Here is a 24,948-nt window from a genome sequence, read left to right as displayed (position 1 = left end):
AGAGAGTGCCTGGGTTTAATTCCCACTACCAGAAGGAGAAAAAAAAAAGCATCACTCTATGTTAGCTGTAGAACAGATATTTTTCCCTCCTCTTGGGAAAACAGAGTTTTTTTCCTCCACTATTAGTGAGGAATTTTTTTTTGTTCTTCCCATCATTTGGGAATCTGAGTATCCCTGGAGCTGCTGCTCACCTTTCATCGTGTATATAGCAGGGTAGCTTGCAGTGAACAGGTGGTAGGTAGTGTCTTGATAGACCTGTGTTACTTTTCAGGTGGAAGGAGAAAATGATGACCAGTCATCCACAGATCAAGCTTCTGCTATCAAAACCAAGAATGTATTTATAGCTCAGAATGTAGCTAGTCTTCAAGAGCTTGGTAAGACACTAGCTGATGTTGGAAAATGGTTTCTGTGCTTACAAAAACTCCTTAAGCATGCTTCTTCCACGTGGAGAAAACAGACATCAAATAGAGTCTTGTTTGTGAGGTTGTGTGTGTTCACTAATGCAGGTGGCTCAGAGAAGCTACTACGTGTGTGTCTGAACCTGCCGTATTTCCTACGCTACATCAATCGGTTCCAGGATGCAGTGTCAGCCAATTCCTTCTTTATCATGCCTGCGACGGTTGCAGATGCCACAGCTGTTCGTAATGGGTGAGGTGCTCTTCTGAGCTGTGCTTTATATTTTAATTAAAAGAGATATACCTGGTTCATTTTTATGGCAAGCTAATTTTTTTAACCAAATTATAGAAGCAAGCAGTTCTAGGAGACACCTTTGATCTTCCTTGATTTTCTCTATTATGTTCCAGTTTTCATTCACTGGTGATTGACGTAACTATGGCATTGGATACTCTTTCTCTACCTGTGTTGGAACCTCTCAATCCTTCTCGTCTACAAGACGTGACAGTCCTCAGCCTAAGTTGTCTGTATGCAGGTGAGAAGTTAAAATGTCTGGTCTTATTTTCTCAAACACAGATATACTTTCAGGAGACAATGAGAATCATGAGTACTCTGTCCCACTTTACTTGTTCCCTTCTCCTAGAGATTCTCTAATGTCATATGTAGGTGAAATAAAGTCTCAGTAGGAGTCTTTGTAAAGGATCCTTTTAACTGCTGGCATTGTGTTATAGACGTTGGATTTCATAGTATGTGTAGATATTGTCTACTGCATGAAGAACAAAATGCCAAGAACTTTGGAGGTGTCGAGAGGAATAATATATCATCCCTGCCTACAGGGAGCCTGTACCTGAGCATGAAGAAAAGAAAGGATTAAGTAGTATAATATAAAAGAGAAGATTAAAAAGGCAATAAAAGATTTATGGAATATTTTGGGCACACAAACAAGGGAGAAATTGAGTCTTGGTGTGGCAACAGGTTTGAAGGAGGCTTTGTGGAATGGAAGGTTTCTGTTTCTGTTGATAAATGAAGAATGCCATTCTCTGTGTTTCCATAAAATCCCTTCTTCCTATTGACCATGCTGTCTCGGAGGCAGTTCCTGACAGTTGGTGTTTATTCTTTGAAGTTATTGTTGAAGTGACTTTTTAACTCAAAACTGATCCCTGCTTTTAAGTCTTGGACATCCCATAGCCTGTTATGTCTTTGAAGTATAGCATTTTCAGAAATTCACTTGGTTCTGCAGGTGAGGGTTTGTGCATACAGTCTTAGAAACTAGACGTAGGGAGCATCAAGAAATTGTTGAGGGGTGAGGTTATAGCTCAGTGGTAGAGTGTTTGCCTTGCACGTGTGAGGCACCACATAAAAATAAAGGTGTGTGTCCGTTCACAGCTAAAAAATATTGAAAAGAAGATCGTGAGGTCGGTTCATCTCCATTCTTTTTTTTTGTAATACCGGGGGCTTGAACCCAGGGGTGTTTAACCACTGAACCACCTCCATAGCCCTTTTTAAAAATTTTTCATTTTGAGACAGGACCTGCCAAAGTTGCTTAGGGCCTTACTAATTGCTGAGGCTACATTTGAACTTGCGATCCTCCTGCCTCAGCCTCCTGAATCACTGGGATTACAGGCATGCATTGCCACTCGTGGCCCAATCTCCCTATATTCTCTGAACAGCTTTAATTTGAGCATCTTTGTACAAACAGAAACATAAAGGTATCTGTGTTTAAGAGGATATTAGTAAAAACCTTTTTTTTTTTTTTATGTCAAAGATACTGAGAGGTGAGGGGTATTTGCTATAGAATTTTAGAAGTAGAATTAATTTTAGTTAAGGAAGGCAGTAGTCTCGAAGGAGTTCTGATGCTGTTATCTTAAAAGACAGACAGGATTTTACCTTGGCTCCTCCTAGGCAGAGTCAAAAGCAGGACCAAAAGTATTCTGGAATTTGGGTGAACATATTACATAACCATGCATGTGTATAAGTCTGTGGGTTTTATGGGTCCTGGTGGGTGTTGTATAGAATGGACCGAAAGGAGGCTCATGTAGAAATGCAGACTAAGTCATTTGGACCACATTCAATAGACAACAAAAGGTTCTGAAGGTTGTGAGCATCTGAGTTTGTTTCACTGGAAGAACATTCAGGCATTGGAGTACAGGGTATTTTTGTCTGGGAAATATTGGAGGTAGGAAGATGGATTAGGAAAAATTTACTGTTCATTTAGGCAAGACACATTTAGGGCCTGAGCTAAAGAAGTAGTCTTAAGAATAGGAAATTCAAGATACATGTGGGAATGTGCTATCTCTACTCAGTGTCCAGTGTTTAGTTTCCTGTTATGTGTCCATCTGATTCGATCTTATATTTTTTAATTTGGGGTTTATTAATTTAGGTTTTCAGTGAATTTCTTGACCAGCACATGGATCTCAATGCATTTAGTCAACATGTAATGTAACTAAAATTGATAAGAATTAAAACTTTCTTTTTCTTTTTTGGTATTGGAAATTGAACCCCAGAGGCACTTTACCACTGAGCTACATCCCCAGTCCTTTTATTTTTTATTTTGAGACAGGGTTTCAAACTTCTAATTTGAAATCCTCCTGTCTCAGTCTCCTAAGTCTTTGGGATTACAGGTATGTGCCACTGCATCTGGCGGTGACAGATTTCTTAAAAATTCATAGTTGGGGGTTGGGGTTTTGCCTCAGTGGTAGAGAGCTTGCCTAGCACATGTGAGGCCCTAGGTTTGATCCTTAGCACCACATAAAAACAAATAAAATACAGGTATTGTGTTCATCTTACAACTAAAAAAAAATTTCATAGTTGGATTAATATCTCAGATTCAGTTTACTATTGAAATTTGATCCTTTGGAATTTAAGGAAAGAGATTTGACTTGGATGCCTTTGAAAAATACCAAATAAAGTTTGGGTTTTCTGGTTCATAATTTTAAAATTTATTTAGATTTTTTGAAAAAATGTGTAGATGGGCACAATACCTTTATTTTATTTTAAATTTTAAATTTTTAATTTTTTGTGGGGGATACTGGGGATTGAACTCAGGGGCACTCAACCACTGAGCCACATCCCCAACCCCGTTTTGTATTTTTTATTTAGAGACAGGGTCTCACTAAGTCGCTTAGTGCCTTGCTTTTGTTGTGACTAGCTTTGAACTCTTGATCCTCCTGTCTCAGCCTCCTGAGCTGCTGGGTTTACAGGTGTGCACCACCACGCCTGGCTATCTTATTTGTTTTTATGTGGTGCTGAGGATTGAACCCAGTGTTTCACATGTGCTAGGCAAGCACTGAGCTACAACCCCAGTCCCCAAAATCTTAAAATTTCTTTTTTCTTTTTTCTTTTCTTTTTTTTTTTTTTCTTTTTTGTCCCTCCACCACCACAAAAAAAGAAACAATAGTGCAATTGGTGGTAACTGATTGGGGCCAACAGTTATGAGTAGTCAAGAGAATTTGTACTGAGAATTGAGCCCAGGGGTGCTTAACCATTGAGCCACATCCCCAGCCCTTTTTTATATTTTTTAATTTAGGGACAAAGTCTTGATGAGTTGCTTAGAGCCTTGCTAAGTTGCTGAGGCCGACTTTGAACTCATGATCCTCCTGACTCAGCCTCCCGAGCCGCTGGGATTACAGGTGTGTGCCACCTCGCATGGCCAAAATCTTAAATTACAAAATTTTTTCATTAAAAAAAATTACCCAGATTTTAGCTGGGTATGTTGATACATGCCTGTAGTCCCAGTTATTTGGGAGGCTGAGGGCAGGAGGATCCCTTGAGTTCAGGAATTTGAGACTTGTCTGGGCAATACAGTGAGATCCTGTCTCAAAAAGAAAAACAAGTGTTTAAAAAAAGTCTGTTGTACCTCCTCTCCCCGTGCATAGTTTGCCCTGTTAACATCTGGAATAAGTATGGTACATTTGTTATCATTGATGAACCAGTCTGACACATAACTATTGAAGTCCTTAGTGCTTTAGGGTTCCCCTCTTTGTGTTGTAGAGCTCTATGGATTTTGACAAATGTATAATGTTATGTATTTATCATTATCATATCATACAGAATAGTTTCACTGCCCAGAATATCCCCCATGCTTCACCTATTTAACCCTTAGCCTCTTACCCAACCCTTGGTAACTGTTGACATTTTTACCATTTCTGTTGTATTTTCTTGTATTTCTTTCCCAGAATGGCATGTAGTCAAAATCATACAGTATATAGCCTTTTCAGACTGTTTTCTTTCACTTGATAAACATGCATTTAAGGTTCTTTCATGTCTTTTCTGACTTGATAGCTCATCTTTTTTTATTGCTGACTTATGTTCCTTTGTCAGCACAGCATAGTTTATCTATTTCCCCATTGATGGACATCTTTTTTGCTTCCATTTGTAGGCAGTTTATGAATATAACTGCAATAAATATTCATGTGCTGGTTTCTTTTGGCCGGGTGGGGTGGTTATAAGTTTTCTGCTCATTTGGGTAAATACCTAGGAGTGTGATTGCTGGATTGTGTGGAGTGACTATGTTTATTATGGTCTTGCTTTTATGGAGTTTATTTTAATACTCAGATATGGAATTGCTTATTGCTTATGAGTGGGGTGTATATTTGTCTTTCAGTTTTGAAATCTGCTTGTTCTTTTTTAGGTGTTAGTGTGGCAACCTGCATGGCCATCCTTCATGTGGGTAGTGCTCAGCAAGTACGGACAGGGTCCACAAGCTCCAAAGAAGAAGACTATGAAAGTGATGCAGCTACAATTGTCCAGAAATGTGTAAGCCAAGCTTCTGGGTCCAGGGACCCTTGATCATTCAGATGAGGGGACATACCAGTTCCATTTCCCCAGCAGAGGAGAAGGTTCAGGGTATTCTCTCCATTCTTTTCCCTGGGAAGTAAGTCTAAGGCTGATTTATTTGGCATTTGGTTTGCAAAGATGTATCCCTTTGTTGACTCTTCAGGAAACACTGCAACTTTATGGTGGCAGTGGACTTTGTGGAAGATTATTCAGTCAGCAAATGCATTTGAGGGCTTATTAGGTGTTTGTATACTACTTTCTTTTCTTTTTTCTTTTCTGGCACTGAGGATTGAACTTGGGGGATGCTCTACCACCAAGCTACATCCCCAGTCGTTTTTAGTTTTCATCTTGGGACAGGGTCTACATTGCTGAGGCTAGCCTCAAACTTGTGATCTTCCTGCCTCAGCCTCCTGATTTAGTAGAGGCATAAAGTAAGCAAGAACTGTGATCGAAAGCCATCTCATGCAGGCGTGGTATGCTACTTTAGATTGGGTGGAGGAACTACCTCTGAGAAAGTGATATTTAAACTAAATGGAAAGTGGCCATTAGCTCCATATGAAGATCAAGAAAGTATGGTGGGATTATATCATTGAAAAGTGACCTGTGGATATTTAAACTCTTCAAGTTAAATTAATTAGGGTTAAGATTTAGTATTAATAATGAAATATGTCACCTTGCTGAAATATTTTGTGTCTGTTTGATGCTGAACAGCTCGAAATCTATGACATGATTGGGCAAGCAATAAGTAATTCCCGCCGGGCTGGTGGTGAGGTAAGAAGTATGTCTCTGCTGGGTTCCTATCTTGTAGTCTGTAAGATATGAATATCTCCATGTTCATGTTTTATTTTGTGCCTTCTGTAACAGCACTACCAGAACTTCCAGTTGCTGGGCGCCTGGTGTTTGTTGAACAGCCTTTTCCTTATATTGAATCTCAGTCCCACTGCCTTGGCTGATAAGGGGAAAGAGAAGGATCCGCTGGCTGCCCTCCGAGTCAGAGACATCCTTTCTCGTACAAAAGAAGGAGTAGGCTCTCCCAAACTGGGGCCTGGCAAAGGGTATGTTTTTGTTCCTGTGGCTGCCACTCTGGTTTTGTTGTGCTGTCTCACTGGTGAAAGGGCTAGTGTAACTCCTCTCCTCTCTCTATTAGGGGGTGTATGTGTGTGTGTGTGTGTGTGCTGGAATTGAACCCAGGGCCTTGGACATACCAAGCAAATGCTCTGCCACTGAGTTGCACTTGCAGCCTCTCCTCTCCTTATCAATAGAAAGATTCAACTTCCTAAATTCTACCTGGTTTGAATTTAACAATGAAGATAATGATCATGGTCCATGATCTGTGGGATTTTGGATAAGTCACTGGTTTCCTTTGACCCTGTTTTCTCATCTCTCAGAAGGAGAAAATATCTGTAATGGGTATTTTAGAATTATTATCAAGGTCAACTTAGAAAAAAATGCTTGTGTTGTAAAATGGGCTCCCTTGATTTAGAGTTGAGTGCTCATGCACATGTTTAACCTGTGAGGTGAGGATGTCATCAGATCATGCTGGAGTGCTTCCTGGAACATTGGCCACTGTTGCCACCCTTTCTTGGAAGGAGGAGACATGATTCATATGCTGTTCAAGGTTTAGTTTTCTAAACCCAGGTATTTCTGGATTTTATGTATTCTTTCAGAGCCTACCATGTACTCAGCTCTGTTCTGTAGAGTTTGGAGGATATAGCACTTAAAGCAGTACCCTTGCCTTTGTGGCATTTGTTTTCTAATTGGAGAAATAGCAAACAATATACCATTAAGTACCTTGTAGAATATCATATGTAAGTGTTGGGAAGGAAAAGAAGCCAGAGCAAGGGGCTAGTGAGCGATAGGGACTATTATTAGTTGAGATGGAACTGGAAAGGACTCTGAAGACAGTACATGGAGACCATATATGAAGTGACAGGGTGAAGCCATTAGGTGTTTGAGGTAGAGTTGTTCAGATTCCAGGCAGAGGTGTGATTGTCAGTTTTGAGGATCACAAGGTCAGTGTGAGTAGAGTGGAGAAATTAAGGAGAGAAAGTGGCAGAAAATTAGGTCACAGAGATAGCCAGTGGCCAAATAATCTAGAGCTAAATGCTGTCTGAGGGTTTTTACCAGGAGAGATGTGACCTGATTTATTGGTGATCTGAGAACCTAGCTGGTGTGAAGACTAGGCTGCAGGGGCCTAGAAGGAAGGAGGATGCAGGGAAGCTGGCGTCTTATTCTGTACAGTTTGTTAATGACTGGTAATATTCTGCTATGTAATTGTATCATTATTGACTAATTTCCTTAGTGATTTATACTTAATTTGCTCCAGATTTCTTGTTTCGATATTTTTTTTTTCTTAAGCACTGGGGATTGATCCCAGGGGCTCTCTACCATTGAGCTTTACCCCCAGCACTTTTTATTTATTTTGAGACAGTATCTTGCTAAATTGCCAGGGCTGACCTTGGGTTTGTGATCCTTCTGATTTGCTAAGATTGCCACCATGCCCAGGAATAAATCATACTTCTTATAAATCTCCTGAAATGTAAATTTTTGGGAACTTGTTAAACTGTCCTCTTAGAGTAAATTCTTAGAAGTACAATTGTGATGATAAAGGACACAAATATTTTAAATTCTAAAGTATTTTGCCAAACAACTCTTTAGAAGTTATAATTTGCATTCCCACCCTCTGTTCATATGCACATTTCCCCATGTCCTTTTTGACACTGGGTATGGTTAATTTTTATGTTTGTTAATCTTAGAGGGGAAAAAATGCTATTTATATTTCTGTACTTACTAGTGTGGTTTTCTTCCTATTTACCTATTTATTGGTTATTTGTGTTTCTTTTTTTGTAAACTGCCTATGTCCTTTGCCTCAGCTTTCTTCTTTATTTTTTCCTTATTAACTTATGTGTCTTGTTATATATTTGATTTATAAACCCTTTGTCAAGTGGATATTTTGGGCATATAGAAGGTTTTATTCAAATGGGATATGAAATTTTATTCTCTTTGGTTAGTTCCCAGATATTTTATATAAGTTGGTAATTTTTATCTTTTTCTTCCTAAAAGAATGATTATTTAAAAGTTCGGCTAACGCTTACATGTTAATATTTTTAAATGACCACAATGGCTTTGAACTGGTAGTTTAAATTCCAGAAATCCATGGATTTAAAAGTTTCTTCTAGTCCAGGAGTTCTTGCTCTGATGTCTGCAGATCCTTTGGCAGTCCATGGATGGGCTTCAGGGAGACTGTATTTCTGTTTAAATGCCAATTTTGTGTGCATGTATAATTTTTTTTGGAGTGTAAGGGAGGTTCATAGAGCCTACAAGGGGTGTAAGACCCCAGAATGACAAGATACACCATTTTAGAGACTATAATTCATTGGTAATTATTTCAAGGCTGTGTTTTCCATTTTCTTTGTGTAGGCATCAGGGATTTGGGGTACTCTCAGTGATATTGGCAAACCATGCCATCAAGCTGTTAACCTCTCTATTTCAAGACCTGCAAGTGGAGGCTCTTTATAAGGTGAGGAGGTTATTACCTTGGAATCAGCATATCAAATGCTAGATCCAGTTTGAGGTCAGCTAGCTTGATCTATTAACACAGGTGTGTGTCGTCCCCCCACAAGTCATATCATTAATTTCCCTTTGATACTGATATTTTCAGGGTCGGGAGACAGATGGTCCCCCTGCTGTCTTGAACATTATGGCCCAGAGCACTTCCATACAAAGGATTCAACGGCTAATTGACTCTGTCCCTCTGACAAACCTGCTCTTGACGTTGCTCTCAACTTCTTACAGAAAGGTGAGTGGAAGTCAAACCATTGCTAATTTGGAAGAACTTAAATACCCTTCTCAAAATGAATAAGAGTCACGATATACCATGCTCTTTAAAAACCCAAATTTGTGGTAATTGTTTTGAGGAGAGGATTTTTTTTTTTCTTGGTACTAGGGATTGAACTACCCAGAGGTTCTTTACCAATGATCTGCATCCCCCAGCCCTGTTTTTATATTTTTTTATTTTGAGATAGAGTCTTGCTAAGGTGCTGAGGCTGGCCTTGAACTTGTGATCCTCCTGTCTCAGCCTCCCAGGTCACTGAGATTACAGGTTTGTGCCATGCCCCAACTTCAGTTTAACTTTATATAGTGTAATTAGACCATGTCTGTTACTGCCACCAACTGGTATGTGAGTACCACCATTTGCATGGTCACTGTAGCTTAGCTACAGAAACACCCGTTTGCCACAGTCTGTTCCCTACATCTTCTCTGTCTTAGAGCATTGATTAATCAGTCGTCTAAGTCACGTGAGAGTGGAGACCATGTCTTCCCTAACACGAGGGTCTTGTTACTGGGCATGATCCTCAGAGGAGGCACAGACCAGAAGGATCTAAAAAATGAAAGATATGGAGAAAACACTTCACGTGGTGAATGAGATTAAGCAGAATGGCTCTGTTTTTATGATCGTCAGTTACAGAAATCTTGTCATTTCTAGGCGTGTGTCCTGCAGCGGCAGAGGAAGGGTTCCATGAGCAGTGACGCCAGTGCCTCCACTGACTCCAACACCTACTACGAGGATGATTTCAGTAGCACAGAGGAGGACAGCAGCCAAGGTAGAGGCCTCCTTTTTCTTTCCCGGCTACGTTACAGAGTGCAACAGGTTCCATAGTTTCTTGGTTCCCATTTTGTGTTCACTTGTCTGGCTTTTTTGTGCTCTCAAAGATGATATGATATTTAATAAGAGCAAGTTATGAATGAGGAACGCTACTTTCAGCTAAGCTCACATTGCTCCTTTTCCACCAAAATCAGAATACATCTCAGTTCATAGTTCTCCCTGTGTTGACCCCTGTAATGAGACCTCTGCGTACAGTTTTCTCAGTGCAACTCTAAAGATCACATCTGAGGTGTTTGGTTGGGCTGTTGTTCATAGGTTTGTAGTAGGGTAATAAATATAGGGGAGAAATGGAAGATTGCAGTGAACAACAGGGCCAAACATTCCCTCCTGCCTTGTTCTTCACACTTAAGCTTGTGAGAGCAATGTGAAATATTGAGAGGGGTATGATTCTTATCATCTCAGGGTTTACCTTTGGTAAAACAAATATCAATTTCATCTCATAAAACATTTGAGTTATTATCAGTAAATAAAGTGAAATTATTTCTCTTCCTTTGTTGGGTTTCTTTAAAAAAATTGCGTGTTATTGAGTTATAACATACAATAAAATGCTCTCATTTTATGTTTACATTTAGAGAAGTTTTAACAAATTTATGTACTCTGTAACCACTTCTATGATCAGAATGTCCTTTGTTTTCTGATTTAGAAAAAAAAATTTTTTTTCTTTTGCTTTTTCTTTCTCTATTCAGATGATGACAGTGAGCCTATTTTGGGCCAGTGGTTTGAGGAGACCATCTCCCCAAGTAAAGAAAAAGTGGCACCTCCACCCCCTCCCCCACCCCCTCCACTGGAGAGCTCTCCTAGAGTTAAAAGCCCCAGTAAGCAAGCTCCTGGTGAGAAGGGCAACATTTTGGCTAGTCGCAAAGATCCTGAGTTGGTAAGAGTGAATTTCGGAGGTTTAGTGGGAGAGGATTTGAGTGAAATGATTATGAGAAGCAGATCATTTAAACTAAAACATTGTATAGGTTGGATGATTAGCATTTAAATATACTTTTGCTTAGAACTTATGTGTATTATTTATGTTTTATTAAATAGCTTGTACTTCTGGTATTGTTTCTCTGATTGATGGTTATTAGCACAGCCTGTAGACTAGACAGAACTATCTATTTCTGCTACTCACTGACTATAGGTAAGAATCCGAACTACTTATTCTAAGCTTTAAAAAGTTTTGTTGCTGGGTGCACACCTGTAATCCAAGTGGCTTGGGAGGCTGAGGCAGGAGGGATTGTGAGTTCAAAGCCAGGCTCAGCAACTTAGCAAGGCCCTCAGCAACTCATATATTTTATTTAAATAAAATATAAAAAAGGGCTGGGAATGTGGCTCAGTTGTTAAGTGTCTCTGGGTTCAATCCCCAGTACCAAAAAAAGAAAAAGTTTTGTCTCCTTATGTAGGAACGATTGTACCTCTAAGGATGTTGGGAGAAAAACATTTGAAAAAAACCTTAGCATAGGTCTGACATATCATATGTGTTTCCTAACTATTGGTTTAGCCAATATTTATTGATTATCTACTATGTGTCAGCCCCTGTTCTGATAATTTATCAGTGAATGACTCAGATACAATTCTTAGTTTCATACAGTTTACAGAATAGGTAAAGTCATGAACATAAAATATTTATTCAATAACTGAAATTAATAGAGAAGTAAAGAGCCAAGAATTCTACATATGTGTAATAATCATTAGTATAGGTATTAGGGGGCTGGGGATATAACTCAGTTCATAGAGTGCTTGCCTGTCAAGCACAAGGCCCTGGGTTCAATCCCCAGCACTGCAAAAAAAGAAAAAGTAAAGGTATCAGAATTCACTCTGTTAATTTCTAGAGCTGGACAAAGGCCCTTCGAGAAACAAAGGAAATGGGTTAGTAGTTGGAAATTCTTATCTTCACACAATATATTCTGAAGTCTGTTGTATTGCCTTAGCATACCATTTTATATAACTGGTAGAGTTATGTAGGAAAAATTCTCATGATTAAACTTAGGAAGTGGTTTTAAATATGATTCTTTAATTCATTGTGTTTATTGCATGAGACCTGTGGGCATATTTTTGTTTATAATCAGGGTTTGTAAGAACTTGAGGCTTATGATCCTGATAATGAGTTGTTTTGTGTTCTTTTTAGTTCTTAGGTCTGGCTTCCAACATTTTGAACTTCATTACCTCTTCCATGTTGAACTCTCGGAACAATTTTATCAGAAACTATTTGAGTGTGTCTCTTTCAGAACACCATATGGCTACCCTGGCCAGTATCATCAAGGAGGTGGACAAAGATGGACTCAAGGGTCAGTAGGCAGACTCTGTGCTTAGTGGATTTTTATTGTGGAGTGTGGCTATTGGCAAGGTGTTTGTGATGCATCAGTAACTGCTGCTTGAGTAACTGACTTCCCATCTCTCTTAAGGTTCATCAGATGAAGAGTTTGCTGCTGCTCTCTATCACTTCAACCACTCTCTGGTGACTTCTGACCTTCAGTCCCCCAACCTGCAGGTTTGTGTGCACTGTGGCCAAGTAGGCCAGGAACTCTTTACATCAGCTCCTATAGGATGCAGTTGTTCAAATTGTTGAAGAATGTTTTGTTCTTGGTTTACCTTGCTGTAAAGAGCACTGAGAGATTATCCTTACATGTCTCTGTGCCTTATATAGGACTATTTCCAGAAAAAGAAAATATATCCTTTCCCTCCAAGTCAGTAAGCTTAAAGAAAGGTAAAAACTGTAAAAACAAAACCCTAATAATTATGCCTATAGGAAAGCAGATAAAATATACAAAAATCCATTTATTAAAAAAGAAATATAAATGGCCAAGAAACATAGGAAAATTTTTTCAATAGTAATGGTTGACAGATGTGAATTAAAATGCATTTTAAAAGATCAATCAAATTAAAGGAAAGAGATGTTCTCAAATATATACTTATTTGCAAACTCATTACTGTGAACATATAATCTTACAGTTCTGTCTCCACTGAATTAACTGATGTTTTGAATCCTAAATTTCAAGTTTGTCATTTCCTCTGTTCCATACATGTCTATATTCCTTAAGTTAAAAAATAAAATTGTTTTTAACTTTATAGCAAATGACAGCATGCTCTATGCAATCTTTAGGCTTTCTTTTTTTCTTGATATTAATTATATAGTATTATATTGACAAGATTCATCTGTATTGTGTATTTCTATAGTTTTTGTTTGAACTACTGTATAATATTCCATTGTGACTACCAGCTTTTTCCTCTCCACTCCCACTGAAGTTCATTTGAGTTATGTCCAGGTTTTATTGCTACTTCTACTATTGCTGATTTTTCTTATACAGGTCCCCTGTTATACAAGGACAAGTGATTCTTTAGGGAATATAATTAGGAGCCAGGTTATACAAGGTGTAACCTTCAGCATACAAGACCAAACCATCTCTAAAGTAGCTGGAACAGTTTTTATTACCACCAGTGATGTGTCAAATCATATGGATTTGCATTTTTCCCCCAACATTTCACAGTGTGTGTGTGTGTGTGTGTGTGTTTTTTTTTTCTTTCTTTTTTTTTTGGTAGGGGAAAGGGTTCAGGGGATTGAACTCAGGGCCACTCAATCACTGAGCCACATCCCCAGCCCTGTTTTGTATTTTATTTGAAGACAGGGTCTCACTGATTGCTTAGCACCTCATTTTTGCTGAGGCTGTCTTTGCATTTGTGATCCTCCCTCTTCAGCCTCCTGAGCTGCTGGGATTACAGGCGTGCATCACTGCCCTGGCTTGCAGTGTATTTTGATAATTTCATAATATCATCAGAGTCCATAAGGATTCCAGGGCATGTTTGTTAAAAATACAGATTCCAGGACTGGGTGTGTAGCTCAGTAGTGGAATGTTTGCCTTAACATGTGCAAGACCGAGGGTTTGATCCCTAGTGCCTTAAAAAAGAAAAATAATGCAGATTCCTAGTTAACCTGATACTCCCTCCCTCAATAGGATTTAATTAGGTAGGTCTCCAATTATTTGTCCTGAATATATTTTGAAAAGTATTTGTTACTGTTAGGATTATTTTAGATTCATAGGTTTAACATAATTTAAGGACTTGTCAGTTGTTCTGAAAGGGACAACATCAAGGAAGTTATATTTTGAGAAGTTTCTTAAAAATGCCTTTTGTTTAAAAATGTGATTATGTGGGCTGAGAGCAGGGCTCAGTGGTAAAGCATTTGCTTGGCAGCACCTGTAGCATGGAGGTTGGGAGGGTTATTTATGTTTCATTTAAATGAAAAATTTATTTTGGCAGAAAACAAATTGAATTGAGAGGTTGTTGACCTAAGATAAAGGAAATGCTTTAGTTAACATACAGCCCACAGTGTCCTTCTAGGCAGTGCAGGTGTGTTTCCAAAGTTAACAGTTCCTAGATCGGGTTTATTTAGGGAAGTTTCAAAGTTCACAGATGTAATCTTTTCCTGCCTAAACTTGCCCAAAGAATAGGGAAGAAATACTTTTCTCTGGAGAATAGGAGTCCTTAAGATTCCTGTAATGATGTTATCCTCTTATTTAAAAAATAACTACAGACCTTGTGTGAACATGAAGTCTGATTGCATCAACTACTTTCTTCATGGCAAAGAAAATCATTAAACCTCCCTTTTCATTCCATCTCCAAACATGGGACTTTAAATTCTTCCCCCAAACTTCTTTTCTGTGATGGCAGAAAGTAAAGGACAATTGGTTTAATCTATCTGCACTTGAATTCCCTTCCCTACTTATTATTTCTTTAGAGTAATGTGAAAATCATCTTTACCCAGGTGCTTGACTTCTGTGGCAAGACAACACACACAGTGTCCTTGAGGAAACTTAAAGTGTACCCAATCTGTGAAAATAAATGTACAGAAGTTAAGCCTTAAACTTGGTCTTTGTCTTGGTCTTAGGACATTAAAGGACTATGATTCTGACTGAGAAAGACCAGTAAGTTATTCACTAATTAGAGAAGAAATGAAAACTAGTGGTGTTTGAATATCTTTGAAGGCAGACTTTCTGCTGAAAGGCTGTGGGGAAATGTACTTGGCAGGTCCTCTCTGTTCTTTTTATGAATTTTTCTGATCAAGCAGTCTGGTAAAGTGTTAAGGTGGCTGGAGGGTTCTTTTTGGCATTACTGGATTTTAGGATATCCTTTGTTGGAAGGCTGTCTTCCTTGATTCCTTTCTTTCTTTCTTTCTTTTTTTTTGGTATTGGGAATTTAACCCAGGGACACTTTAGCATTGAGCTATATCCCCAACCCTAAGTTGTTTAGGGCCTTGCTAAATTGCTCAGGCTGGCCTTGAACTTGCAATCCTCCAGCCTTGGCCTCCCAAGCCTCAGGGATTATAGGCATGTGCCCCTGCACCCAGCCCTAGATTCTTTCTTTAATAAGTGTTAGCACCATAAAGGAACAAAGTACCTTGCTAAGTGCTGTGAGGTGATCAAAGGTGAAACAAGCCCTGTCATCCAGGAATATAGGTGGTGGGTACACGGATAGCTGATGTGATAGACTGTCGGGTGTCCAGCAGAGGAAGAGGAGTAGGAGTTGGGTGAAGAGGGAGAATGCCCTCGGTGAGGGGCGGCATGGCAGTGGGAAGGTGGAACGTGCTGTGGTGTGGTCGGCGGGTCACGTTAGGTGCGGCGCAGGAGAGGGGAGGGTGCTCACCGAGGTCAGGCACTTCATGGTACAGCATTCATGTTGCTGAGGGAGGATACCAAATAGTTCGGGCCAAATTTTTAAAAAGATTATTTTTATATGTATTTTTAGTTGTTGATGGACCTTTATTTTATTCATTTATTTATGTGTGGTGCTGAGAATCGAACCCAGGACCTCACACATGCACTGAGCCACAACCCTAACTCAGTGGGACACATTTTAAGGAGTTTTGAAATCCACATAAAGGAGGTGAAATAGTGGAGAGCCACTGGAGTATGTTTTTATACGTTTAGTGTGGTAGTGGGATGAACGCTGGAGAACATGGAGACCCAGAGCTTGGTGTTTGCAGTAGTGCCTGGCAGGACTGGGATGTAGCTCAGTGGTCGTGTGCCTCTGGTTTTAATCACTAGTATCTCAGGGGAAAAGCGTCTGGTTTAAAACAACAGAAGTACCATGTCACACCCATCAGGAAGGCTCTTACAAAGAACCAAACAAGCCCAGAAAATAAGTGTTGGTGAGAATGTGGAAAAAGGGGAATCCTGTGCATTGCTAGTATGGATGTAAAATGGTGTAGTTGTGGAAAATGGAATGGCAATTCCACAAAAAATTATATCTAGAATTACCAAATGGGTTGTGCATGTCACTCATTAGTAGAGTGCTTGCCTATCATGCACTGGGTCCCCTCCTCCAATACTGAAAAAAGCAAAAATTACCAGATGACCCAGCAATTCCACATACATACCCCAAAAAAATGAATGCAGGTACTTGAACACATATTTGCATACCTCATGTTCATAACAGTATAATTCACACTAGTCAAAAGGTGGAAACAACCCAGGTGGCCATCAAAATTTGAATGGATAAAATTTGTTACAGTGAATATTTTTCAGCCTTAAAATGGAAGGAAATATTGGCACATGCTGCAGTGTGGACGAACCTTGAAAACATGCTAAGTAAAATGAAGCAGGTAGAAAAGGGCAAACTGTGGTTCCACGTAGAGCAGTCAGGTTCATAAGGGCAGGAAGTGGAAGGGCAGGTGCCAGGGGCTAATGGGAAAATGGGAAATGAGTTTCTACTGGGGCAGATCCAGCTGAAGCTGAAAATAAGATCTGGAGGTGGATAGTGGTGAAGGTTGCATGATAATGTGTGCACATGTAAAGCCAGAAGTGTACATGAAAAAGGTTAAAGTGGTGAATTTTATGTTAAGATATTTTATCACACAAAAATGGTAAAAATATAGTGCTTGGCACATAGTATAGTAACAGCTAAATGTTAGCTATTAATAATATTGCTATTTAATAATAATATTGCTATTTAATAATACTGCAGTTTCTAGGTTCTTTCATATTCATTGAACACCTGCTTATTATAGGCATGAAGAAATAAAGATGTCTTAAATTATATGGGATGGTGAGGATGGAGGGAGATGTGTGTGGATACACGTGTTGCAGAGATCATGAGGAATTACTTAGACAAAGTGAAGGGCAGGAAGAGAAAGGACTCTTCGTACCTCGATTTAGAACTCAGATGAGACTGATGCTGTAGTCATTAGTAGAAACAGTGAAGCCAGCAAGGAGAGTTGGTTTGGGGTAGGAAAGACAATCCATTTCATTTGTTTTTTTTGTTGTTTGTTTGTTATTTTTTCCCCATATTTTTATTGGTTCATCATAGTTGTACATAATGGTGCGATTTGTGGCTACATATTTGTACATGTACACAATGCTTTAAATATGAAGTTGGGAGGTGCCAGTAAGGGGAAGGTATCTAGAAGAATCATTGGAAATATGAGTTTGAAGTTAGAGAGTTAGAAAATTCAGGTTGACTGTATGACTTCGGGAATTATTCATGTGGGCAGCCTTTGGCGTGTCGCGAAACTGTGAGGTGAGTGGGGGAGAACAACAGGGCTGAGGCTCCCACCTAGGGGATGTCCGTGGTGGTGGCGGGAGGAGGGATCCTGAGAGTAGAGGGGGATGACTCATTCAGGATTTTGTGGTTTTATTTCTTAGAAAAAATTAAGTGACCGAGAGGTCTTTAAAAACCAGGTTCCTTTGGAAAATTTGCTCCTATTTCTTTGTTTGCAGTTCTGGAGATTGAATTTAGGGGTGCTCTACCACTGAGCTGCCTCCCCAAGTTTGTCTGGGCTGGCCTCAAACTTGCTGTTCTTTCCTGAGTGGCTAGGATTACAGGCAGGTGGGCTTTGTCTCACATGTTTACTCATTGCTTATGGCTCTGAGGCCTAAAAAGCAGACAGAAAGATGCAAACACAAACCCTCACTTAAAAAATATGCAGAGCTGTGCACTCGCCTGTAATTCCAGTGGCTTGGGAGGCTGAGGCAGGAGGATTGCAAGTACAAGGCCAACCTCAGCAACTAAGTGAGGCCCTAAGTAACTTAGCAAAACCCTGTCTCAAAATGAAAAATGAAAAGGGCTGGGAATGTGGCTCAGTAATTAAGTGCCCCTGGGTTTCATTCCTAGTACCAAAAAAAAAAAAAAAAAAAGAAAAGAAAACGTCCTGCACATTTTTTCCCATTGATAATCTTTTCACTCTCTTGTGTGTGTGTGTGTCTGTGAGAAAATAAGTTGCACAAGTTGCAGTTAATAGTTAACTGGCCAGAAAATGAAGCTCATTTAGAAGTTCTATTACAATTGGTAGCAAAAAGTGGCCTTGCTTAGTTCTAAATCCCCTTGTATCTTATAGGCAGAAGTTCTCTGTTAGTACTGTTACTAGGAGTAGTTGGATTGACAAATTGTTGCATCTCACCACACTGTGGGTTATTTGGGTGCTATTTTGGTCTTACGTAACTGGTTATGAAAGAGATAGTCAGCTATTACAGGTCAAGAAGTTTTCTTTTAGGGCTGGGGTTGTGGCTCAGTGGTAGAGCACTTTCTATCATGTGTGTGGCACTATGATCCTTAGCACCACATAAAAATAAATAAATAAAATAAAGGTATTGTGTCCATCTACAGCTAAAAATTTTTTTAAAGTTTTCTTTTGGAAATTCTCAAAGCATTTCTCCTTTTGGGAGCCTGTTTCAGACATGAATTGAACTATGGGCATTATTGGGATAGATTAATAATTTTTTACTTATATTTTTCTCTTGTTGAACTAGATGATTTTTCTCCTTATCACCTCAGTCTGAATTTCTGGATCCATTTTTCTTTACTCTGTCCAATATGAATAAAATGAAAAAAAAAAAAGAAGAGGAGCATGAGTGACTTTTTGGCCTTGTCCTGTGTCTTTCCCCTAATGGTGTCATGTGTGTCTTTCTTGTCAGAACATACTGTTGCAGCAGCTGGGAGTCGCTCCTTTTTCTGAGGGACCTTGGCCCTTGTACATTCACCCTCAAGGCCTCTCTGTACTTTCACGTCTTCTGCTCATCTGGCAACATAAAGCTAGCACGCAAGGTGACCCTGATGTCCCTGAATGCCTTAAAGTTTGGGACAGGTAAGATAACTCCAGGAGAAGAAGATAAAGATTTACTGTCCTTATTTGTTTGAGTTCCTTGTAGTTAACCTTTGAGATGCTGCTGTGCTGGTGTGTTTAGAGAAGGGTGTGGAGGAGCGATGAGGGAGCTGTGGGAAGATGCGCACCACCTGTGGGCAGGCTGCAGCACCTTCCTATAGCATGTGGGCGATTGGGTTATATTTATTAGATAGAACCTGAATCCTGAACATAACCAGTTTTATCCTGACCTGGTTTTTTGAGACAGAGGGAGCTAGGAAGCTAACTCTATCCTTGGTTATTTTGCTTTCAACATGAAACCACTCAGAGTGACTTGCAGTCTTTTTTGGATAAAATTTAAAGAATTTGTTTCCTTGGGGGAAGCTCAGATTAATCATTTAAATCCTCCTTAGATGGACCTGTATTTGCCATTTTTGTTTACATGGTTAGAAGTCTTCAAAGCAGTTTGTTTTCCTAAAAGGCTTTGGTTTTCTATTCCTCATTCTAGGATCAAATAGCTCTAATGTTGGATTTGAGAAATCATAAACCTCCTTGAATGCCAGAGGCCCACTATATTTTTCCTGGTGGAATCTTGCAAAAAGGCCGGGAGCTGGCGGTGGGGGTGTGTGAGGGAAGGGTGGACTTATTAAAACACAAATCTCTTTCCTAATAGCCAAAGGCAGTGGACACAGTTGGCTACATGCTATATTCATTTCTTTTTTTGCATAAAAGCTCTTCTGACACATTCTTAAGTATTTTAATTTCTCTTTATTATTTTGGTCTAATTTATTTTTAACTATTATTATGCAACTATTTTAGCCTATAAACTATCAAAACTAGAATTAAATTATAGAATCAGGCTGAGGTGTAGGTCAGTAGTAGGTGTCCTGGGTTCAGTCTTTAACACACTCACACACACACAGTGTGTGTGTGGACAGAGAGAGAGAGAAAGAGACTGAGGCCATCAAAATATAGGGGAAAGAAGTATTTGGATTGGTTCTACATCTCCAGGTTCTTTAAACAGCCACACCAGTAAGAGTTTACTGTTCTTTCCATTGTCACAAATAGCAGTGTGGACATTGATGCTACTGTGGCCATGATTGAGAGAATCAGAGCGCTCTTGTAAATATTTTGGGGGCTAAGTTTATCTTTTTTGTAGGCAAAATTTAATTTTTGCCTTTATCGTGTAGCTCTTTTTCTTCTTTAATTTGTTATCTTAGTGACTGGGTCTAAGAAGTTTAACTTCCAACACTGGATATCGTAAACTTAGGTATTGCTGGTGTTTTCTCTGTAGATATGTTCTCCCTTCTTCTCTGGTAGGTTTTTGTCTACAATGAAGCAGAATGCCCTACAAGGGCTGGTACCCAGTGAGACAGAAGATCTGAACATAGAGCACCTGCAGCTGCTTCTCCTCATTTTCCACCACCTGTCTGAGAAAGGCCGGCGGGCCATACTGACCCTGCTTGTTCAGATCATCCTGGAATTGAGTGTCAGCTTGGAGGCTCAGATGCGTTCTGTGCCTCTTGTCCTGGCTCGCCTCCTTTTGATCTTCGATTATCTGCTTCATCAATACTCCAAAGCCCCTGTGTATCTGTTTGAGCAGGTATAGACCAACGCATTCTGTCTGCTTTACTATTACTGAGAACTTGATTCTTCTCTGCTGTTATGATCAAGACCCAAATGACCTGTGCTGCTCACTTTAGGTTTTAGGTATTTGATGTAAATTTATAAGTAGGATTAGAAAGCTCCTAGAACTTTCGTATGTGCAGTTGCACTTTATATTTAGCCAGAAGTGACAAGTGTAGATTACTTGATTTGATATGTTTGTTAAAATTAGATTTTAGGCTGTGTTCACAGGTGTTCTTCTTGAATTACTCTGCTTTACCTGTGTGTTGCACAGTGACCTGAACACTGGTCCTCAATAAGTATTTGTTGGTGGTTGAAGAATGAATTTTATGGATTTGTAAAGTCGTTTGTAAGGATTCAGTCTGAGGATGGGAGGCCAAGTTAGTTGTTATTATGTCCAGCAGTTCTTAAAATGTTTCATTGAGCACTATTTCTTTTATGTTCTGTCAAAAATTGCTTTCCAAAAGAAGTCTCAGAAGATTAAGATTTCATTTTGGCTTGTTACGCTGATCTGTTATCTTGTCTGGGATGAAAAGCTAAAAAGGTGACTGTGTATCTTATTTTGAGTATTTTTATTTTAAAAGGTTCAGCACAATCTGTTGAGTCCTCCTTTTGGATGGGCAAATGGATCCCAGGATAGCAGCAGCCGCCGGGTGACCACTCCTCTCTATCATGGGTTCAAAGAAGTAGAAGAAAACTGGTCTAAGCATTTCTCATCAGGTCAGAAACATAGTCATAAGAAACTGGCATACTGCTTCTTCTTGGCAGGATTGAATGTGAAGTTTGGAGATGCTTGGAGGATCTTTGGGCAGTTGCTTTTGCTTTAGTCTGCTCCCTGTGGGTGGCAAATAACCTATGGGATTAAAACAGCTTTAGAAATTAACTCCCACACATCCCATATTAATTTTTTTTTAATTGAGATGTAGGAATTAAAAGTCCTTGTGTCTGACTCTAGGATAAAATGTATGGATTCTTGTCACTCAGTGATTAAATTTAATTTTTCTCTTAAGGATGTGGTTCTCACCCACAGCTAAATTTTCTTTTTGGTTTTAGTGATACAGTATTCTGAAAATCATGGGAATGTAATATTTTCTCCAGTGTTTTTCTCATGTAGCAGAGCAGTTTTCTTATTCTTTTGACGAGTTATCCCTGGTTTCATTCATTTTTCTTTTCTTTTGTTTTTTTTTTCTTTCTTTTTTTTTTTTTTTTTTTTTGGGGCAGAACTGTGGATTAAACATAGGTCCTTGCACATGCTAGGCAAATGCTCTGCTCCTGAGCTATATCCCTATGGGACTCCTGGGTTCATTTTTAGTGTTTGATCTGAAGGATCATTAAATGTTAATTTTCATGAAGCCTTAGTGTGAACTTACTGGTTAGCCCCATTGCTATTGAGGAAATAGCTTATATGTTTAATGCATTCAGTCTAATGATACAGTTATGTTGATCAACTTGATTGCAGAGTGCCTTACTTGACTCCTAGAGCAGTAATTTAAACTGGGGTGATTTTGCCCTGCTGTATGGGATATTTGTTAATGTCTAGAGATATTTTTTGGTTGTCATGCTTAGTGGGGGTGCTTCTGGCATTATAGGCAGAGGCCAGTGATTCTCTTAAAGCTCCTATGTTTCTTAGGGCAGTCTCACAAAGCCAAGGATTATCTGGTTCCAAATATCAGCAGTTCAGGTGTGAGAACCTTGTTCCAAAGTATTTTTAAGATGTTTATGTTTTATGTCTGTTAGACTGACTTGAGAAGGAAACTGTTCCTTTAATAAGCACATTGTTTTCCAGATGCCATCCCACAACCCAGATTCTACTGTGTCCTGTCCCCAGAAGCCTCAGAGGACGATTTGAACCGACTTGATGCTGTGGTACTAGGAATTTAAAACCCTGTTTTATATGTGGGCCTGATGGTCTCCACCAAATCAGTGTTTCAGGGAGAAGGGGAATGACTTACTTTTTGTAATGAGGAAATTTGGTCTTTGATAGGATTTGAACTTCTGTCAAAAGGAAAATGTTACTTTGGAATCTGCTGGGCTGCACCTTTGCTAAAGGGTTGTTACCTCTGGCACTAACTTCTGTAGACTGATGTTTTAATGGACAAAAAATAGTTCACTCCTCATTCTGAAGCTTGTGGTTGTATGCTCACAGTGGTCCACAGAGTGAGTGGGGTCCCAGAATGTGGAATCTGCTGCAGGGAGAAACCAATAAGTATTCTTCGATGGGATATATTGTCAATTGTGAGGTCAGGCAAATAGTGCAAGGATATAAGCAAAAAAGTTTCAAAAAATAAGATGAAATGATTGTGTTTCTTTGTTAATATCAGGCATGTGAAGTTCTTTTCTCCAAGCTCGTGAAGTACGATGAGCTTTACACTGCATTGACAACTCTGCTTGCAGCTGGATCCCAGCTTGATACAGTCAGGAGGAAGGAAAACAAGAACGTAACAGCCCTGGTAAGTCCATGGAAGCCTGGGGAGCTTGGGCTGTGTTTAATAATTGATCATTTCTACCCGAAATTTCCTTCTGGGATCTAATCAGTTATTGAATAGCTGCAAAATTAATCAAAACTTTAGTATTTATGTCATTTGAGTAGTTCTCTTCACTGTAGAGAAAGTTCCCCCCATTTAGTTAGTATTTAGAGAAATGTGACCAAGGTTCGGTGTCCACCCTGGAGCTGTGTCGCCTGTGACTGTGGTTGACGTGTAATGTCGAAAGCCTCACACTGGAGCTCTCTTCATGGTTCTCTGAACATGTGTCTGTACTTCTAGAAGCCATAGCAGCAATTCCAGGCCACACAAAGGGCTGATTATGGACCCGCCAAGCAGAGTGTCTTGTTCTTTTTTGGTTAATTGTTGAATTTGGGGGATTCCAAATTGGTCTCCAAGCAACCTTTTTGGCCTCAGAAGTGTGCAGAATGTAGAACAAATTGTATGTTCATTTTGCCATTTTCTGCTTTATCATTTTGGTATACTTTCTAGAAAGATCTGGAGAGCAGATGCTAGGGCCAAATCTCAGTTGAAAATAGGAACTCCATGTAGGGACGTGATATTGGCCAAATTATATTTTTATATTGTGTGAATGTATGAATATGCAAGAATAATTCCCACCATTATGTATGACTATATTGTACCAGTTTAAAAAAATGCGGTGCAAATAAAAAGAAAGAAGAAAAGAAAATAAGGATATTGTACAATTCTACTTTGTATTTGAAGCAGTTCTTACTGTTAGATCTTGAGGCAATAATGCATGCCACCTCTATAACTGCTGTTTGCTTTCTCCAGGAGGCCTGTGCCCTTCAATATTACTTCTTGATACTGTGGAGGATCCTAGGTATTTTGCCACCATCAAAGACTTACATGAACCAGCTGGCCATGAATTCACCTGAGATGAGTGAATGTGACATCTTACATACTCTAAGGTGGTCTTCCCGCCTCCGGATCAGCTCCTATGTGAACTGGATAAAGGTACCACAGTGGAACACAGAGCTTGCTTCAAAGGGGTATTCATGGCTGACATGATCTATGTGTACGGGGTCTTTTAAATTTAATGAAAACTTTGGACTCTTCATATTGATCTCTTAAAACACTTTTTCTCTTGCCATCCAAACAGGATCATCTTATTAAACAGGGAATGAAGGCCGAACATGCTGGCTCTCTTGTAGAATTGGCATCCACCAAGTGTAGCTCAGTGAAATATGACGTTGAAATTGTAGAGGAATACTTTGCTCGACAGGTATAGTAGAGTTGGAACCATAATGACAGAACTTGGCTTCTACCACATCTTTGGCCACAACTAATTAATATCCTGGGTGTTTTTAAAGATTTCATCATTCTGTAGCATCGACTGTACCACCATCTTGCAGCTCCATGAAATTCCTAGTCTGCAGTCCATCTACACCCTTGATGCTGCTATCTCGAAGGTCCAGGTCTCTTTGGATGAACATTTTTCTAAGATGGCTGCAGAGACTGATCCTCATAAGTCATCCGAGATCACCAAGAACCTCCTTCCAGCCACGCTCCAACTCATTGACACCTATGCATCGTTCACTAGGTGTGATGAATTGCCCACCTGAGATGTGCTAGTACGGCTTACTCTGGGGACTCCCTTTAACCGCCCCAAGCTTGGTATAATGTTTTCTTCTCTAGTAAGAAGTGGTGCCTACTGAGGAATTTTACACATAGCTCATGAATCCGAAGGAAATTTGCTTTCTATTCTTTAAAATGTTTTCTAGAATTTTATTTGTAGGATTCAAAGAAATGTAAGTTTTAAAAGCACCATCATTCCTATTATTAACTGAGTTGAACACTTTAAATGCTTTTCAAATTTCATAGTATGTAGATAGAGGAAAAACATTTTTTCTTAATGAGTTAGAGGTTACCTTGAAATTTTGTTTATTCTACAACTAACATTGCAAGTTGTGTGTCCTGTAGAT

The 24,948-nt window shown here is 39.3% G+C and overlaps 1 protein-coding gene across 18 annotated transcripts in view; it reads left to right on the top strand.

Annotated features, from left to right (window-relative positions):
• The window catches only part of UBR4 (ubiquitin protein ligase E3 component n-recognin 4), a 132,414-nt gene that overhangs the window by 11,121 nt on the left and 96,345 nt on the right, over window positions 1-24,948 (top strand). For all 18 annotated transcript variants that reach the window (XM_079146917.1, XM_079146922.1, XM_079146910.1 and 15 more), the window contains exons 6-25: window positions 272-374; window positions 507-648; window positions 804-928; window positions 5,024-5,148; window positions 5,881-5,940; window positions 6,034-6,224; window positions 8,590-8,689; window positions 8,831-8,968; window positions 9,656-9,773; window positions 10,522-10,709; window positions 11,949-12,108; window positions 12,226-12,311; window positions 18,727-18,896; window positions 20,214-20,496; window positions 21,104-21,239; window positions 22,306-22,385; window positions 22,841-22,969; window positions 23,798-23,980; window positions 24,126-24,248; window positions 24,337-24,566. In XM_079146917.1, the coding sequence (XP_079003043.1) occupies window positions 272-374; window positions 507-648; window positions 804-928; window positions 5,024-5,148; window positions 5,881-5,940; window positions 6,034-6,224; window positions 8,590-8,689; window positions 8,831-8,968; window positions 9,656-9,773; window positions 10,522-10,709; window positions 11,949-12,108; window positions 12,226-12,311; window positions 18,727-18,896; window positions 20,214-20,496; window positions 21,104-21,239; window positions 22,306-22,385; window positions 22,841-22,969; window positions 23,798-23,980; window positions 24,126-24,248; window positions 24,337-24,566 (2,870 nt within the window). The remainder of the gene's footprint in view (window positions 1-271; window positions 375-506; window positions 649-803; window positions 929-5,023; window positions 5,149-5,880; window positions 5,941-6,033; window positions 6,225-8,589; window positions 8,690-8,830; window positions 8,969-9,655; window positions 9,774-10,521; window positions 10,710-11,948; window positions 12,109-12,225; window positions 12,312-18,726; window positions 18,897-20,213; window positions 20,497-21,103; window positions 21,240-22,305; window positions 22,386-22,840; window positions 22,970-23,797; window positions 23,981-24,125; window positions 24,249-24,336; window positions 24,567-24,948) is intronic.

This window comes from Sciurus vulgaris (assembly GCF_902686455.1).
Source record: "Sciurus vulgaris genome assembly, chromosome: 1".
Lineage (NCBI taxonomy): Eukaryota > Metazoa > Chordata > Mammalia > Rodentia > Sciuridae > Sciurus > Sciurus vulgaris.
The sequence above is the reverse complement of the archived record's forward strand: the minus strand, read 5'-3'. Positions and strand labels throughout refer to the sequence as shown.